This window comes from Cebidichthys violaceus, unplaced genomic scaffold, assembly GCF_023349555.1.
Source record: "Cebidichthys violaceus isolate CVI_PGR_0920_01 unplaced genomic scaffold, fCebVio1.0.p SCAF_14, whole genome shotgun sequence".
NCBI classification, from domain to species: domain Eukaryota; kingdom Metazoa; phylum Chordata; class Actinopteri; order Perciformes; family Stichaeidae; genus Cebidichthys; species Cebidichthys violaceus.
In genome coordinates, this window is record NW_027176307.1 from 891,235 (window position 1) to 907,991 (window position 16,757).

At 39.2% G+C, this 16,757-nt stretch overlaps 2 protein-coding genes across 5 annotated transcripts in view; one reads left to right on the forward strand and one right to left on the reverse strand.

Moving 5' to 3' along the window:
• Nucleotides 1-2,190, forward strand: part of lama2 (laminin, alpha 2) — a 145,915-nt gene extending 143,725 nt beyond the window's left edge. Inside the window, exons 73-74 of the mRNA XM_068709206.1 lie at nucleotides 195-414; nucleotides 634-2,190. Coding sequence (XP_068565307.1) covers nucleotides 195-414; nucleotides 634-794 — 381 coding nt within the window. The 3' untranslated portion in view covers nucleotides 795-2,190. The remainder of the gene's footprint in view (nucleotides 1-194; nucleotides 415-633) is intronic.
• Nucleotides 2,191-4,178: 1,988 nt separating this feature from the next.
• LOC137870909 (regulator of G-protein signaling 6-like) overlaps nucleotides 4,179-16,757 on the reverse strand; it is an 80,220-nt gene continuing 67,641 nt past the window's right edge. For 3 of the 4 annotated variants that reach the window (XM_068708399.1, XM_068708401.1, XM_068708400.1), the window contains exons 9-18: nucleotides 16,569-16,650; nucleotides 16,326-16,400; nucleotides 15,791-15,892; nucleotides 15,501-15,562; nucleotides 13,053-13,163; nucleotides 11,750-11,875; nucleotides 8,827-9,013; nucleotides 6,686-6,775; nucleotides 5,732-5,785; nucleotides 4,179-4,653 (exon numbers count right to left, since the gene is read on the reverse strand). In XM_068708399.1, coding sequence (XP_068564500.1) covers nucleotides 4,603-4,653; nucleotides 5,732-5,785; nucleotides 6,686-6,775; nucleotides 8,827-9,013; nucleotides 11,750-11,875; nucleotides 13,053-13,163; nucleotides 15,501-15,562; nucleotides 15,791-15,892; nucleotides 16,326-16,400; nucleotides 16,569-16,650 — 940 coding nt within the window. In that variant the 3' untranslated portion in view covers nucleotides 4,179-4,602. The remainder of the gene's footprint in view (nucleotides 4,654-5,731; nucleotides 5,786-6,685; nucleotides 6,776-8,826; nucleotides 9,014-11,749; nucleotides 11,876-13,052; nucleotides 13,164-15,500; nucleotides 15,563-15,790; nucleotides 15,893-16,325; nucleotides 16,401-16,568; nucleotides 16,651-16,757) is intronic. The other variant, XM_068708402.1, reaches the window with a different exon arrangement.

Consider the following 16,757-nt stretch of genomic DNA (forward strand, 5'->3'; position numbering starts at 1 on the left):
GGACTAGTTCAACATTTTGATAAATATTACAATATGCAGTATGCAGGTTGAATATGTGTGCTTAAGAAACATTATCACAGCACAATACAGGTACTTAGATGCATATACATACAAATATTTAAATGAATAGCTGTAGACTGATAATTAAAAAAAAGTGAATATGCATTTCTTTCTTTTGCCTCCTGTTCCTCTAGCTGCTCTTCCACGTTGACAACGGAGCAGGACGGATTACAGCGGAGCACACGCCGGCGGGCGAGGGCTTCTGCGACGGCCAGTGGCATTCTGTCACTGCCAAGAAGCTTCGCCACAGGGTGGAGCTGGTGGTCGACGAGAATCAGAGCCAAGCAGAGAGTTCTAACGCGCGCTCCAACACATGCGACACAAACGACCCCATCTACGTTGGAGGATATCCGGGTATGACTGCCTTTTAGCACACATCCTTAAAATAATGAATTTACACTCGTTAACTCGTAGGAATTGTTATCTGTTGTGATAAAAACAACACACATAATCAAATAGGATTATTTATATGCAGGAAAGTAGCCTCTAGAATAAAAGAGCAACTTTAAAACTACATGTTGTATATCACCACACATTATGCGGTGAAATTTCATGGATTTATTTTTCTCTCAGACGGAGTTCGCCAGGCAGCTCTCTCTACCAGGACTTCCTTCAAAGGTTGTTTGAGGAACCTGAAGATCACCAAAGCTTCTAAGACCATGGAAGTGCAGTTCAACAAGGCTCTAGAGATTAAAGGAGTCCAGCCTCTCTCCTGTCCTGCAGTAGCTGCCTAACCGGTACCATAGAGCCTTTGTTGTTTGCCTAATACATCACTGTCTTGGTCTTTGAACCTGCACTGGGCACAATGTTTGTATCATTGAAAATAACACACACACACACACACACACACACACACACACACACACACACACACACACACACACACACACACACCTTATTTTGTGCAGGTGTGAGGTCCAAAAAGTAGGTAATATCTGCATCACAGGGACTCAAAACTTCTTAGTGCTTTCAAAAACAGTTTTTCTTCAATTAATTAAGCAAGAGCTTCGAGGCCGGATTGGCTCTTTATTAATACAGAGGTGTGTGTCTTTGAATATACCTCTCCTGTAAGTGTGGCTTGTACCACAGAATTAGTGCCAGACTACCTGATCGAGGCTGTAGCCAAACTAATGAGACACAACATGCAAAGTTACCTGGTTCAGTTTTCAAAGACGAAAAGAAAGCAGACTCTGCAAAACATGTTCTTAAAAGTTCACCCCCACATTGGCAGTACGAGACCCTGACTTTATGTACAGTGTAAGACTCAATAAATATATCCTGGTTACAAATTGAGAACTCAAACTGTTTTAAAATGTGTTTTTGTCCACTATGCAAAGGAAGATATTAGTTTTAAGACCTGTGCTGTTGTTACAGGTGCTGACAGTGTTCAAGCTAATGACATGTTGTAATGTGTGTGAGCATGAGAGCATTAAATCACATTTGTTTTTCAGTGGAGTTCCTCTTGCAGAGGTTGAATCTTGAATCTTTCAGTTGTATAAGTTTACCCCTGTTACATAAACTTCTTTGGAAGAGAATGACAAATTACAATTGTATAGATTTTGTGTGTTTCCTACATTTGTCCTTCATAAACCTTGTTCCCTGAGATGAAGTTGAACTTCTTTTCAGCCTCGGTTCAGCCAGAAATCTAAAAATCACACGTTCACAATAAAACATCCACTGGTTCTAAAGCTACACAAGAGCTGCAGCCCAAATGTCCTCTTTCATAACCTTTTCATCCAACATGTGGAGCCTACGTGATAAACCCAATCACATGAATATGCGGAGTAAAATCATTTGTTGGTCGTTTGGGGGAAAACTAAATACAATAACAACTGTCAATTAAGCATATGCTATATTGACACACTTGCTTCAATAAACAAAATGCTGAGTAAATGATGAAAGCAACTTTTACTTTTTTTTTTGTGGTGCAATATTCCTTCAACATTCCACACTCAATTGATTTGATTGCTATAATTGAAAATTGTCACACAAGCTGGTGCTTGTATTGCTTTCCAGTAATATTAAGGTACAAGGTTTCTTTAGGACACTAATGGTGGTGCATGTTCTGCATGGTGTGGCTGAAAAATACTTCAGCGGCTATTTCTGAAATATATTCTTAATCGCAGCAAACACATTGTCCTGTCCTTCTTTCAAACTGCAGAATATGATTATTAGACTAATTATGTTGCAATGCATTATTGGAAAAAAGAGAACTCTCCTCTGACTGAGGGATGCGTCAGGACGCCATATGGAATCGTTCCTCGACACTGTTGAAGGACATTTTTTTAAACTAAAAATATTTCTTGGATACATTTTTTTAGTAAGAAGTAATAAGACTGTTTTTGATTCTCACTGATACTCCACTAGGTGGTACTACTGCACTACACAGTTAGTATGACAGAGCTCTTTCACAGGGTAAGGTGGGTACAGTCCAATACCTTAGTTAAGTTTTAGACAAACATTACTTTTTTGGGGATGTAAATTATTTAAATTAGAAATTGTTGATTTAAACAAATTATATAGGCTTGCCATCCTGATTTTATTTAGTATTTCTTCTGTGTCCTAGTTACCAAGAGGAAAAACAATTAGACAGGGTGTCTGCAGGGTCTTAAACATTTTATAAAAACTATATTATGGCATTTTTTATGACATACTGTACCAGGGATTCTCAAAGATTTTATTATTTAGGACAATTTATAAAGGAGCCAGCATATGATTGAGGGCCGCTGAGGAAAAGTACACACATGAAACAATGTCTTTACATCTCAATTCTACATTAAACTTAAGGTTTTCCACAGAAATTGCTGACTTAAGCTACCAGCACTAGTGTTGATGACTTCATTCCTGTGACTTACAAGGAGCCAAACGTTTGCAACCAGCAGCTTTCTACAAGTTGTCATTCCGAACCGGACAGACACTTCAAGGTCAGGGGGACGCATTTTGAGTAGTATTAAATGTAAATTACTGAAAGTTTAATTATTGAGATGGACCTCGGATGATTAAAATATAATGCACCGAAGGTCAAGGGGGGGAAAGGATTTTTTCCATTTTTGACAAACTATACCGTGATTCATTTTTCAATGATTACATATGACTTTTTGGACTTCTTCGACACACTAAACTATGACTTTATGACTTATTTTTCAACCTACTATACTTTGGCTGTTTTTCCGAGGTTTTTTACTATACTTTTTGGACTATATTTGTACTCTTTTTGACATGCTATACTACCTTTTAAATACTACACATTTGTATGTTTTTTTTAATGATTTTACATGGCATAATATACTAAGACTTTTTTTACATCATTTTTTGAGACATACTTTGACTTTTTTCATCATATGTTTATTACAACTTACTGCACTATGTTTTATGATATATTGTCTACAAGCAATATATATTTAAGTAATTATAAACAAATTCATACTATTAGTTTTTAAATATTTTTAAAAACAATGCTTTTCATGAGTTTTCAAAGTGCGCAACACCAAATTATTGGTTTTATGACTTTTATGACTATACCAATCATTTTATCATTGATAAAAAGGTCTCAACTGGTATTACATTTAACTTCAGTATTCTTGCACAAACAAGATTTTAGAGACAAATTTCCCAGCACTGATATTCCAGATGCACTAGAGGGCGGTATGCGACTACAAAGAGCAAATATTATGTTCCTTTTACATGGAACTGCATTCAAAGTTGAAAAGGCTGCTCTTTGGCTCTATTACCACATGTTGTTTCTGGAAACGTCACACTTCTCCATGTCCTGACATGAAAAGATGAATTCATTTGCAGCTCCTGGAGGAATAAAATGGACACACATGGAAAATAACAGGTCAAATCCATCCGTTTGTTGTGCATTCCTCTTTTATTATCATGGTCCTCTTTATAGTATAAGGTGAAGAATGGTTCAAGGTCAGCCCACTGACACCTTGTTGCGACCGCCTGAAGTGGAATGTTCTGAAGATAGAATAAAGCCTAACAATATATCAGATCGCTCATTTAAAGCACGTTTTTTTGTTCAGATTCTTTTTGCCAGTACTGTGACATTCCAAAAACAGGTGTGGCTGCCCCCCCACCCACCCCCCACCCACCCACCCACCAAACACAGCAGTGGGATGACACAAGATTAACAACAAGTGAAAGTAAAGCGATAGCTCCTTAAGCTACCATATTAACATGAGTGTAGATAGTAGACAAAAACAACTAGGGAGAAACAACAAAGCCTGCGTGGTGCCGGCTTTTGAGTAGAAACCTCCTAAGAAGAGCAGCATTGTTTATCCTCTGCAATGTGACAGCACTGTCCTGATGTCAGGTCTGGTGACTTATTGCATGCTGTCAGCCCTCTTGAACTGATCCAAGGTGAGTTTCAAAACGTGGATGACGGTCCAGTCCGGCGGTCTAGGCATGTTGGGAGCCGTCATCCGTCATCCGCCTCCCACAACCACACCCAAACACCCCAGGGTCCTTTTCCACCTGCTCCCCAGGGGTAAGCAGCTCTTCTGGGTATGGTTCCACCTACTCTTCATCCAGGCCTTGTCAGGACGACTGCATGAGGCCCGTCAGTCGTTTGCCCGTCAGTGACTTGCCCTGGTAGGAAGCAGAGAGATCGAGGGAAGTGAGGGCTGTCAAGCTAAAAGCTTTTAATATAATAATAACAATAAGTTGGACAAGTTGGAAGTTGTCCTTCCAACTGGAAGGACAACTGGAAGAAAAGAAAAACTGCAAAACATGTATCAAAGCTCAAAATAGCGATGGTCAGTTAGTAGACAACAAATGATGAGAAAGCAGCGATATGAAGGAAAAGTCATTGTGGCTTCAAGCTAGATAACTTAAGTACATTAAGAAAACATAAACTTATTGACTATGATCCTTCATGCTCATCGTGCAGCTAAATGCATAGAAACTACATGAATGAAGCAAATAGTGTAGAGCACAGAGGTGTCCTAGTCCTCTTATATAGCTTGAATTTTACATCCTAAAATATACATTTATCCTGCATATCCTATTCAATATTCCTGCAAACTATTCTTTGTCCGTGGAAATAAAGCTGGATGAATACTCTGGCCCTGTAAGGACTGCGTTAATGGAAGAATTAGGATGGATCAAGTGTTCAGGGATCACTTCATCCACAAGCATCCTCGGTTTCTGCGTCTTTTCCTGGTCTTCCTCTCGGTATAGATGCCGTGATTCACCGTAAGGAACCACTGATCAGCAGGCTCATGTCTCTGCATCAACATTCATAAGTAGCTTTCGCATTGATCATTTAATAAATGTGGGCGTGTGTGTGGGGGTGGGAAGCGAGGCTAAACCAGCTGCACACATTCACAGGTTGATTAGGGATTTATTAAAAGGAAATTGCGCACCGGCAGTTGACGCACGGTTTCATAAATGTGGATCCTACACACTGTTTCATAAATGAGATCCGCGACCATTCCTTAAGACGAATTATAAGAAAAAGAACATGTCCCCTCAGGGAATGAGCCAAATAAAAGTTTCAAGTCAGAGTATTAGTGAATTAGTTTGATCACTGAGTGACCAGAAGTAAGCCTGAAACATGACTAATGCACAAAAAAAAAGAATCAGTCTAATATTTTCTCATTCGGTAGTTCTCATAACTGATTCTTCTGGAGTTGTGGAGTTAAAGCAGAGGCAGCGGGACACTCACCACACTACGAGTGAACTTCTCCAGGGAGGTGCGTCGCCCCTGCTCCGTTTCAGGCTGGAGTGACAAAAAAAAAAGGTAAAACGAAGTTCAACATTTCAGTGTTCAAAGCCCCCCCCCCCCCCCCCCCCCCCCAAAAAAAAAAATCAGGAATGTTGTGCATAATTTAATATGGTGTTATTATATATATTACATATACACTGCCTTTCCTTTCCACGTTGCAGATTCATGGACAGATTCCTCTGGAGGTATAATAAGTGAGTTTCAATAATCCCGGTGATAAGACGTATCACCTCTGTGAGATCACTCCAATAATACGTTACAATGACTTTTTATGACATACTATACTATGACTTTTTTTTCACAGATTGATCATTTTTTCGTTTAGTATAGCTGAAGTTCGTCAGTTAAGGGGCAGAGAGTGGACTCCATGCAGCAAAGGGTCATGGGTGACTTTTTAATGACGTGGTTTACACTGCGATTGTTTTTTATGAAATATTAATGACATACTATTACTATAGCATTTCATGTCATGTTCAGGGGCAGCGCAAAATGAGGGCCTGCGGGCTACACTTTTAGAAACTATGTTGTAGATTTAACTACCCAACATTATATAAAAGATCAACGACATCTACATCAGTGAAATATTCACACCAATGCAGTCATATTAAATGTGATATTAAAACATATATTATAGTAAAACACTGATGGGGACTAATTGTCTGCAGAATGAGTGCGCTTACTTTGCTAGTTTAAGTAAATCTTGCTGATAATACTTTCATACTTTTATTCAAAAGGAGTATTTTCACAATGTAGTACTTTTATTTATGTAAAAGATCCATATTCAACTAATAATTCTTCCACCACTGGTGCGATCATAAAGACTTATACGCTAGAGTTTATACAAGATGTGTACATAGAAATTAATTTGTAAAATATTGACTAAAAGAGACATACGCATACTTTCTTCTTCAGCAGGTCCTGGTACACGCTGGAGCGCAAGAAGCGTGTATAGCTGTCACTTTTCATCAGCTTGTAGATGTGGTCCTGAATGTGTGTGGAGAGGGGGGGAGGGGGAGGGGGAGGGAGAGAGAATTTGAAAAAATAATGCAAACTAATATCCTCCAGTTTTTCAAGCTACTCAATCTGGTGAACACAATTGGACTAAAACACTTATATATTTATTAGGTATTTAATAATTTGCTTAAGGAGATCGTCTCTCCCAAGAAAAAAAACAAGAGATGGAGAAAGAAGTTGGAGCTCTTGCTCATTTGCTGTATTTGTGTGGAGAAACCAGCTCGTTTGGGACGATGACGCCCTCCTGAATAAACTGCTTCAAGGACAGCTGATTTAATCTCCAGCTGTGTGTTATTCTGGGTCTGTGACCAGACCGTATCATTGTGAAGGAACAAAAAGGGTCATGAGTCCATCTGGCTATAACAACAGGATGTAGAATAATATTGAGACACTGGAAATCGCCTAGCTCATGTGGTTTTAAGTAATGGATTCAGCCGATGACAAAAAAGGACATTTTTCACGAGTTACATACAGAGTAATGGAGAGAGGATATTTTAGAACAAACCGTGGGCTCCGTTCTTGTCCTAATAGACTGAATGTCTGACTAAATTTAACACCTGGTATAATGAAGTGGTAGATTTAGATGTAACTGGTACACTCAATGCACCCTTTACTTTTTTGTTGTCCATGGTTGTGTCTCATATGAAACTGTATGGAAGGCAGCGTCCACCCTGAGTTTACTTATGTGGAGAAATTGTGGACTTAGGTCTGTTATTCTCCCCTTTGCTTTGTTTGATAGGCTGTCGTCTGTGTTTTCAGTAAAAAAAAAAAAAAAAAAAAAAAAGAGGGAACAGTGAGCATGTCTTTTGAATGTTGAACTGTTTTGTTCTGTTGTCCAAGAATTGTGAGAGTGAGGTAATCAAGAGTCACAGAGGGAGAAATATGGTTGCATCACATTTCCGACTTACTAACTTTTCCCTTTTGAGCCTGTAAGAGGAAAACACAGTTGACAGACATCACCCCACCCCCAACACTTCTTTCCACTAACCTTATCCATCTCCCAGAGAGGAGTATTCTCTAGAAATCACTCCACAATATAAACCCATTAGTTGGTATTGGTGAAGCGTGTAAGAAAGACAAATGGGGCAGACAACAGTGTGGGATGGAGTTTCTGAAGAGGCAGTACTGACACTGATCACCTAAAGAGACATAAATTAAAAGGGTGATATAGCCTTTCTGAATGGTGCTTACAATAGTTCCCTGTGGTGCGAGAGACGTTGTGAGAACTGAGCTGCGTTATTACTGTACACTCCTGCTTCCTCTTATACATTGGCCTCCGCTGGACCGTATCCCTATGGGAGCTACAGTATGTGGCAAAGAAATCCTGTTCCACAGAAAAGTAAAAAGGCAGATTTAAAAGGTATAGTACCACCTTTTCGGGTAATGCGTTTCTTTGCTGACACAGATACCATTCTCATGTCTGTAGGCTAAATATGTAGCTACAGTCCGCAGCGGATTAGCTTGGTATACAGCTTGGCTAAGAAATAGTCCAGCATACAACCCCATTGAGTATATTACTGAGCCTCACTTTGCCAGACAGCCAGACAGGTTAACCTTTCAGCTAACGGGTGCGAATGAACACATTTGGCTCTTGCGTCACCAAAAGAAACTCTGCATGGTATTTTAAGTACATGGATTATTTTCTTGCTCTCTTTTTTTAAATCTAATTTGCAAACAGCAGTCGCATAGATTGTTATTTCTGTGTGTGGGTGAGGGAGTTAACGAGGATCTGTGAAGTGTTTCATTCAAACTGGGAATGTTAAAACTGGAGTACCCGTGGGTGAGTTGTGGAACAATTCTATAATTGTGACATTACATCTATAATTGTGACATTATTACCATTCTTGCACTACCATAGATGTATAATGAGAACGTTTGACTGGTTGGATGATGGATTTTCAAATCTAATTTTAAATATAACAACTTGTTGAGAAGGATGTGATAAATTTACCTAAGAAATACTACTACACTCCAAATACTCTTCCTTCTCCATTTTCTTCCTGTATCTTGTGTTTTCTCACCTGTGCGTCCTCATAGCTGTATCGTCCGGGGTCTTTCAGGTTTTGGCTGGTGCGTTCGTAGCTGTGAGAGTCCAGGTTGATGGAGCTGGGCGCTCCCTCCGCCAGAAACTCTGCCCAAATTTCCTGCGCCCTCTGGGAAACCTCCTGCTGGGGCATCCTCTTCAGGGCCTGCACAGCCAACCAGAACCTGCAATCCAGATCAAATTCCACTCAGATAATTATTTGACTTAAAGAGCGTCTAAATACCCTGATCATGTCAAACAATGCACAGGATTTATTTTTCTTTGGGAATTTATCTGTAAGAGATTAAGCACTTTCACGCAACAGTATTTAACAATCTTTGATCATTTAAGATTGAGTAAAAAACATGTTTCCAAGAGAATTCAAGGAGAACAATCTTGGAGAGTGTAAGGATGGAGCACTTCACTCGTTTCCACGGGAAAAAAAGCTTAAGCCTAACAGCCACCAATTAAGAATTTCTTAGCACATGTAAAGTTGTCGACCAGATTATGCCGTAAACATATGATGATTGTGTCTTCTAAAATAATTGAAACCCAAATAAGAAGTGGAATGATCTTGCCATCAGTGGCTTCTTATTGCAACAATTTAATACAAGAACAATTGAGTTGTTGTGATGGACACTTTTAGAACAAACTGGGATTCAAACATACATGTAAACGGTCTTATGCACTACAAAAAGTGAATGTAAAAAGCAAATGAAAGGAAGTATAACACACAGATTTTGTATTTTCACTGTTGCAAGCATGTGCAAGGCTCTTAAAGCTTCCAGCTGTCTGCCCTGCAGATCAAAACCATATGAAGGATTCAGAAACTATCAAATTAAAATTGTAATATTCAAAGTAAACAGATAAAGCTGTGTGTATATATAATATATAATAAGAAAAGGTGACTCTTTAAAAGACAAATTGTGGAACCTGTAAATAAAAAGACTTCAGTGCCACATGTTAGGGCATTCTTTAATATGATGAACTTGTAAATATCCACGGCTCAATGGGTAGAGAGGGTCGTCCGGCAACCGCAGCGGTTCGATCCTTGGCTGCAACATGTCCTGTGCCGAAGTGTCCCTGAGCAAGACACTGAACTGCTCCACGGGCGCTTCTAAGCAGCCCACTGCTCCCAATAAGCTGGTGATGGGTTAAACGCAGAAGCTACATTTTGTATATGTGTATATGTATATGACAACCGTAATAAATGTATTTCTTCGTATAAAGGGAAGCAGGCAATGAACTATGTTAAACATCAGAGAGCCACAGGCTGCCTGCCTTCTATATTAGTTTTGTATCTATATTGATCTGTGGACTGGTTCAGAGATAATAATATAGAGAGAGACACTCTGGGGTCTGCTTCTCTGTTTCTCACTCGCTTTCACTCTCATCCTCAGTAGTGCTTTTCCAAAAGCTCCCTCATAAAAGCAAAAGCAATTAAAGGTCCGAAAAGAGAGCGGGGAGAGAGAGAGGGAGAGAGAGACGAGAGGAGACTGGTAGGATAGCCAAGAGGTAAGTAGTGATGAGGCTGTATGCTCTCTCTGTCATGTCTATGTAGCTCAGAGGTATCGATGACCTCCATGTTCTCTCCCAGAGTTCATTCCCAAACTATGATTCCTAACAAATCTCTCTCTCTCTCTCTCTCTCTCTCTCTCTCTCTCTCTCTCTCTCTCTCTCTCTCTCTCTCTCTCTCTCTCTCTCTCTCTCTCTCTCGTCGTTTGAAATGGTCACTCTCACATACGCATCGCAAAGACTCATGCATAAAGGCCTAAACACTGTGTAAGGCCATGCATCTATGTCGAAATAAGGAATGAAGTTAATATCACTGTAAATCAATAAGGCACAACTTCATTAAATTACAAGCACACACACACACACACACACACACACACACACACACACACACACACACACACACACACACACACACACACACACACACACACACACACACACACACACACACACACACACACACACACACACTATTTGTTCGCAGTCTCTATGCTAAGCTAGGCTAGTAGCCGATTGGCTCCAGTTCCATAACACACAGACATGAGTGGTATTTTCAATGCGTGTATTTCCAAAATGTCACAATAATACTTTAACTTCTATTGTTATTCACAGCAATTAATCTTATATTGTAGGAAAGAGCAACGAAGGTACATTATATTGTATTCTACTCTGGATACTCTCATAGCTCTTTATTGCTCTTACTCAGTTTGTCAACAGGCATCAGTTTAGGATAATTTCATCCGATCTGTTCATGTTTTTTAGTTCTACTGCTGCTGAGAAATCATTTCAAAGAAACCAGTTACTGATGTATCTTGCTGGGCAAAACTCAGAAAGTTATTGACTTTCAAGTCTATGCATGCAGCTCAACAGGATGTTTTTTTTCTTATTCCTGTAATTTTGTGTTTATTTCTGTGAATGGCACTTTTCTTTCTTTGTGTGTTCAAGGCACAGAGCTCCTGTACTGGGAACAGGAAAATATTTTACTTGTGATTTGTTTCTTCCTGTGTTTACAGTGCACAAGTGGGTTGAAATGGTAGGTTGGAACAATAGCGATGCCAAAGAGAAATCAGTCTTTTCTGGCTATTTTCAGAGCAGTGAAAGCTTTTGTATAACTGTTATACTCTCTTCACAATGTCACAAGTAGAAATGCACAAAAAGTGCTGTTGTACAGCCTTCAATTTACATAGAACCATACTGTATGTCAGAAAATTGAATTTTTTCTAATGCTGAATACATTTTCCCTTAAATATACCACTTTCCTCCACTTTCTTTAAAACAAACCCTAAATGTAAAATTACCTGGCATATTTAGAACAGCAGATATAAAAGTTTTCATGAATTGGCAAAAATCACTATAGCTTAAAAATGTTGGAAATGAGTATTGAAGATTCTTGTGTGACTCACCGCAGGTTTTCTGAGCTGAACTCTGACTCCAGGAACTTTAGGAAGAGGTCCTGTCCTGCCGGGTCCTTCAGGGCCTCCTGCAGAGAGAAACCCCACTTCTTCACCCTCTGTTGACTGGGCTCCTTACTGGGAGGAATGGGAGAGGATGGAGAGTAAGAGACAGTGTAAACATCAACCTTACGTTTTTGCAGGGCTATCAAGATTTAAAAAATAGATTTAATTAAAGGGAAATGGTGGAGAAATGATCAGTGTAGGGAGAGCTGACATGATTGCATTTTCATTTTTAAAGTCTAATCCCTTCCTCTGTATTTAATTGTCTAAAAGGGCCGATTTTGATGTGAGATTGGTGTCAGGAAAGCTGCGCATTATGCCATTATTCATCTGAAAATCAATTTTCATCTCTACGGGAATATATTTTCTCCGATCCTACAATTAATGAATTCAGCTGAATTATTAAACTACATTAGGCACAATGATCATATGTCTGCTCTAATCAATTCCTGCATTATTCAGAACAGACCAGAGCACAGTGCAACTCGTTGAGAGCTGCGACTGCCCTCTGCAATTCTCCAGTTCATTACATTCTTTTTGTCAAGATAACGTTTCAAGGGATGATCAATTATTTGACATTGTCCAATATGTGTTTGAAACACAAACTGAGGTGGAATATTTGATTAGGATTGATTGAGTAAGCTGAGCGACCTCTGACTTTTGTTCACTGGTTCAGAGTACTTAGCTAAATATTTCCAGTACTCAGTGCTGCTGCTAAACCACTCTTGATTCTACAGGAGTGATCTGTTTTATTGTGCCATGGTTCAAGATCCAATTTCTTAAAACAGGCTAAAATTATCTTAAAAGAAAACCTTTTTCAGTGTTTTTTAAAAAAACGTCCATAGCTCAAAATATATTTCACGGTGGACTTTTTTTTTTAAAACAGCATAAACAGCTCAAGTCTAACAAACTTCATCAGAAATATCTAATGTAATTTAAACTAGTAGTCCACTGATTTAGCAATGCAGCCCTATAACATTGTCGAACTTGGGATGAACTGAGTTGGTTTTTTTTATTATCAAAATTGATGGAGCAGAGGCAGAGATATTGTGTTATTTCCTCCCCACACATCCTTCTTCCTTGTCAAAACCTTTACAGCTAACCCAGAAAATATACAACCTCAGTACATTCTAAACACGGATTAGCACTTCTTATCGGACTTTGATATGTGACTGACCGGTTAAACTATCAAAGAAGGAGAACATATTCACTGGCTGTGAAAGTGGATCTGCTTTGGTTTCTGTTCTGATACCTGGCCTCAAGATCGAAGAGGGAGGGATCATCGCTGGTCCAGGGGTTGGACGGCTCCTGTACCGTCACAAACTGGTCATAGTCCATGTACTGCTCAGTGTAGCTTATCAGACTGACCCACGAACACACACACACACACACACACACACACACACACACACACACACACACACACACACACACACACACACACACACACACACACACACACACACACACACACACACACACACACACACACACGACAGAGCTGGTCAAAAGAGAAAGTTCAACACTGCACCCATTTTGAACGTTTCAATATTCAATCAATCAATATTTCCTCTGTTAACCTGATTTCATTGTGACTTGAATGCTATCTGAAGTTAATTTAGTAAATTATGAATAAACAAGTCGTTAAGCAGAAACATCTGTTCAGATCAAAAGCTCAGATGAGAGAGAAGTCTGTGATAAACAAGAGCCGAGAGACACAAGAGGAGAAAAAAAGACAGCAGCACTCTGAAAATGTTTTTCTGCTCACAGTTTAAACCGCAACTCAAGGCTCTATAACACAAATGTGGTTTCTTTACGACATCATTTAAGCCACTGTTGCATCCCTCCATGACATAATGCAGTATCTGTATATAACACATGTGAGTACTTACAAGCTTTAAAAAAAACAACAACTTATAAATTAAATGATTATGCCAGGTCATGGCATGGTCAAGTTTTATTTTTATTTTTTAAAAGGGACAACTGGAATGAACAATATAACCTCAGTTTAGTTTTGTATTTGTATCATTTAGAACTTTACTTACATCTGATTTACATTGTATTGCAGTGGAGAATATGAACTCTACAGAAAACAACATGTCACTACTTTAGTCTGACCACTTATTAGGAGTAACTATCGAGGCAATTGGACCTAAAGAGACTTTTGGCTGCACAGTGAGCATCAACAAGCTTCTTCCTGTGTGCATCTATCAGCTTCTTTATTTTCTGAAAGATGTGCTAAAATAGCTGTAGGGTATCAGATTAAAATAGGATTTATGCACGTTTGCCTTTACATACGTCCACAAGCACAAATCTGCATCGGTTCAGTCAACACATTGGCATGTATTATTCAGTATTATGCAGTTCACTCTTACGGTTACAGCCGGATCTCTGACAGAAAAGCATTCAACCTACTGTATCATATGCTTACTGACCCAAAAAGTAATCTCATCTGACAAATTATTCTTAATGTGAAGTGATTACAAAGAAAATGTTTGATACTAGTTGCCTTGAATGTTATTGCCCTAAATTAATTATGTTTTTTTTTGGCATATTGTGTCTTACAGTGTTTGGTTTCATGCACCGAACTATACAGAACAATTAAACTCAGCTCTGTACGAGGAGTCAAGAGGTTAAAGGGTCAGGGAGGCAGAGCAGCGCAGCAGTGATCACAGTTTACTGCTCTGCTGGAAAGCAATGGTTATCCCCACTGACTGAGCAGGGGATGGGATCGTCAGGCAAGCAAACACAGGAGTAGATATGCCACACAGGGAGGATAGAGACTAGAGACACATGCATACATCTATGTTTTATCTATAGGGAAGGTGGACATCATACCAGGAATGCCTGTACTTAATGCAATTCAACACAATATCATACTAATAAGACAATAGGTCTAACATTCGTAAAGCTTACAATGTGTGCTTCGAGGCTTTGGCAACCCTTAACCCTGTTCACACCCAGCCACATCTTTTCCATATTATCCAGTTTGCTCTGGATTTATTTAAATCGGAATGCCAGAACCAAACCTCCCTACCCAGTGCAATCAATTTGTTGTTTTCTTTACTTTGACATAAAAATGTTTTTAAAGCAAATCTGTTTGATTCAAGTAATTCAAAAAATTCCACCTGCAATTTATTCAGCGACATGCTGAATTCTTTGTTGTTTACAGATACAGACACCTTAAACAAGTGGATTTCTTATGGCAACAGGTTGCAATATTATTACTACAATGACAGCTTTTTGTTTCACTTTTTTAATCAAAGTAAGCTTTTAGGATAGCAGACAGAAATGAGTTTAAAAATCGATATTTTTGCAGCGGCCATAGAGCATCTCTGGATCTTCTAACCTCTCTTTAATGATCTAAAAAGGTTGCTGGACACCATTTGAAAGTATAAGGTTAGGTAGGGCAGCTTCCATTTTTTCTCTTTTCAATGGGCTGTCACATAAATGGGAGTGGGAGTAACATGGAGGTTGACCTGTGCCTTTCCCCTGGACCCCTGGTCCACATTGCCAAACCATTGAGGGGAAGCAAGGAAATGCAAGGAGAAACCACAACCTACCAAACCTGTAAACCTAAGCTGGTGTCTCCTGCTCAGCTAACATGGTGTGTAGATAGTAAAGATAAAGATTAGACATGATCTTCTTGATGTGCAGTATTTGTAGTGCTGTAGCGTAGTGATTTCCCTTTACTGTATACCTTTCAGCAACTTTCGACATCTTCATACGGTGACGGTCTAGCTGGGAGTTCAGGAATAAGATCTGAAAGAGGAGATGACAGGAGTCAGTCTATGCAATACAAAATAAGTTGTTTTGTGGTGAAAAACAATCTCCCATTGTGAAAGAAAACATTAGAATTCCTGCAATATTTGACCATACAGCATAAAGCGTAATATGCAGTATAGAGGCTGTCATTGTTGTCGGCAGCACAGTACAAATCTATATATACACATTATTTTAAGTGAGGTGATCATTTTGGCTGAATTTTACCTCTTTCTCTACATCCTCCTTGGTGCCTTTCCTGCAGTGATGCAAGGGAGTATGTATGGGACTCTGAGACGGTGCTCCCTCCTCAGCCAAACCATACACTGACTGGGCGGTTTGAAGCAGGACAGAGATATTAGACAGATTCAATGTGTACTTATTGTTTTCTCGCAGCGCAGATACGGCATGAAAACAGCTGCTAAGAAAGCCACAATGCACTTGTAAAATGAAATGGGATACAAATTCGTAATAAAAAAAATTATTGCTTGCATGAATGTAAATTTCATTAAGAAACAGTGTTGCTATGATTACGTTATTTTGTCAATTTACGTCCACTGTAATTAAAGTAATCTGCATTTTTATGAATTCACAGTATTTTTCATTATGTACATTTATTGTAACCATATAACAGTAAGTTGACTTTTTAAAAAACTATTTTTTAAAAGAGGAGCTTTTCTTTCTTTGTCTAAACCTTCACCTTCGATAACTTTCGGAAAAATATCATGCCAAAAGCTTCACACCCCGTCATTGGAGCTTATACCTTCTTAACTCTGTGAGGGTTCTTCATGCGTCTACATTTCCGGATGTCCATCTCTGTCGTGTTAACACATCCAGGCTGGAGAAAACACAAGCAGAAAAATAAAAAATAAATCTGCATTACAGTCAGTACTGGTGATTTTAAATTAACCCAAAGAGAGCTGTGGATAATGGAAAAAAATAGACGGCATGTGGGTGGAAGATGAGGTGGACGGCTATAATCTCACATGCACATACAGAGGCTTACCACAGGTCTATGAACGTCCCAGAAGGCTCTCTCCTGACTGTCAAGGATCTTCCTCTCGGTTTTATCCTTTTTCCTGTCGATCCTGCAGATGAGGTGAGTCGGTGTGAGAAATACAGCATGCGGCAGTTGAATCAGGATGGAAGGAAAAGAAGGGGAGAGAGATAGCCTGGAGATCATAGAGTCTGTACA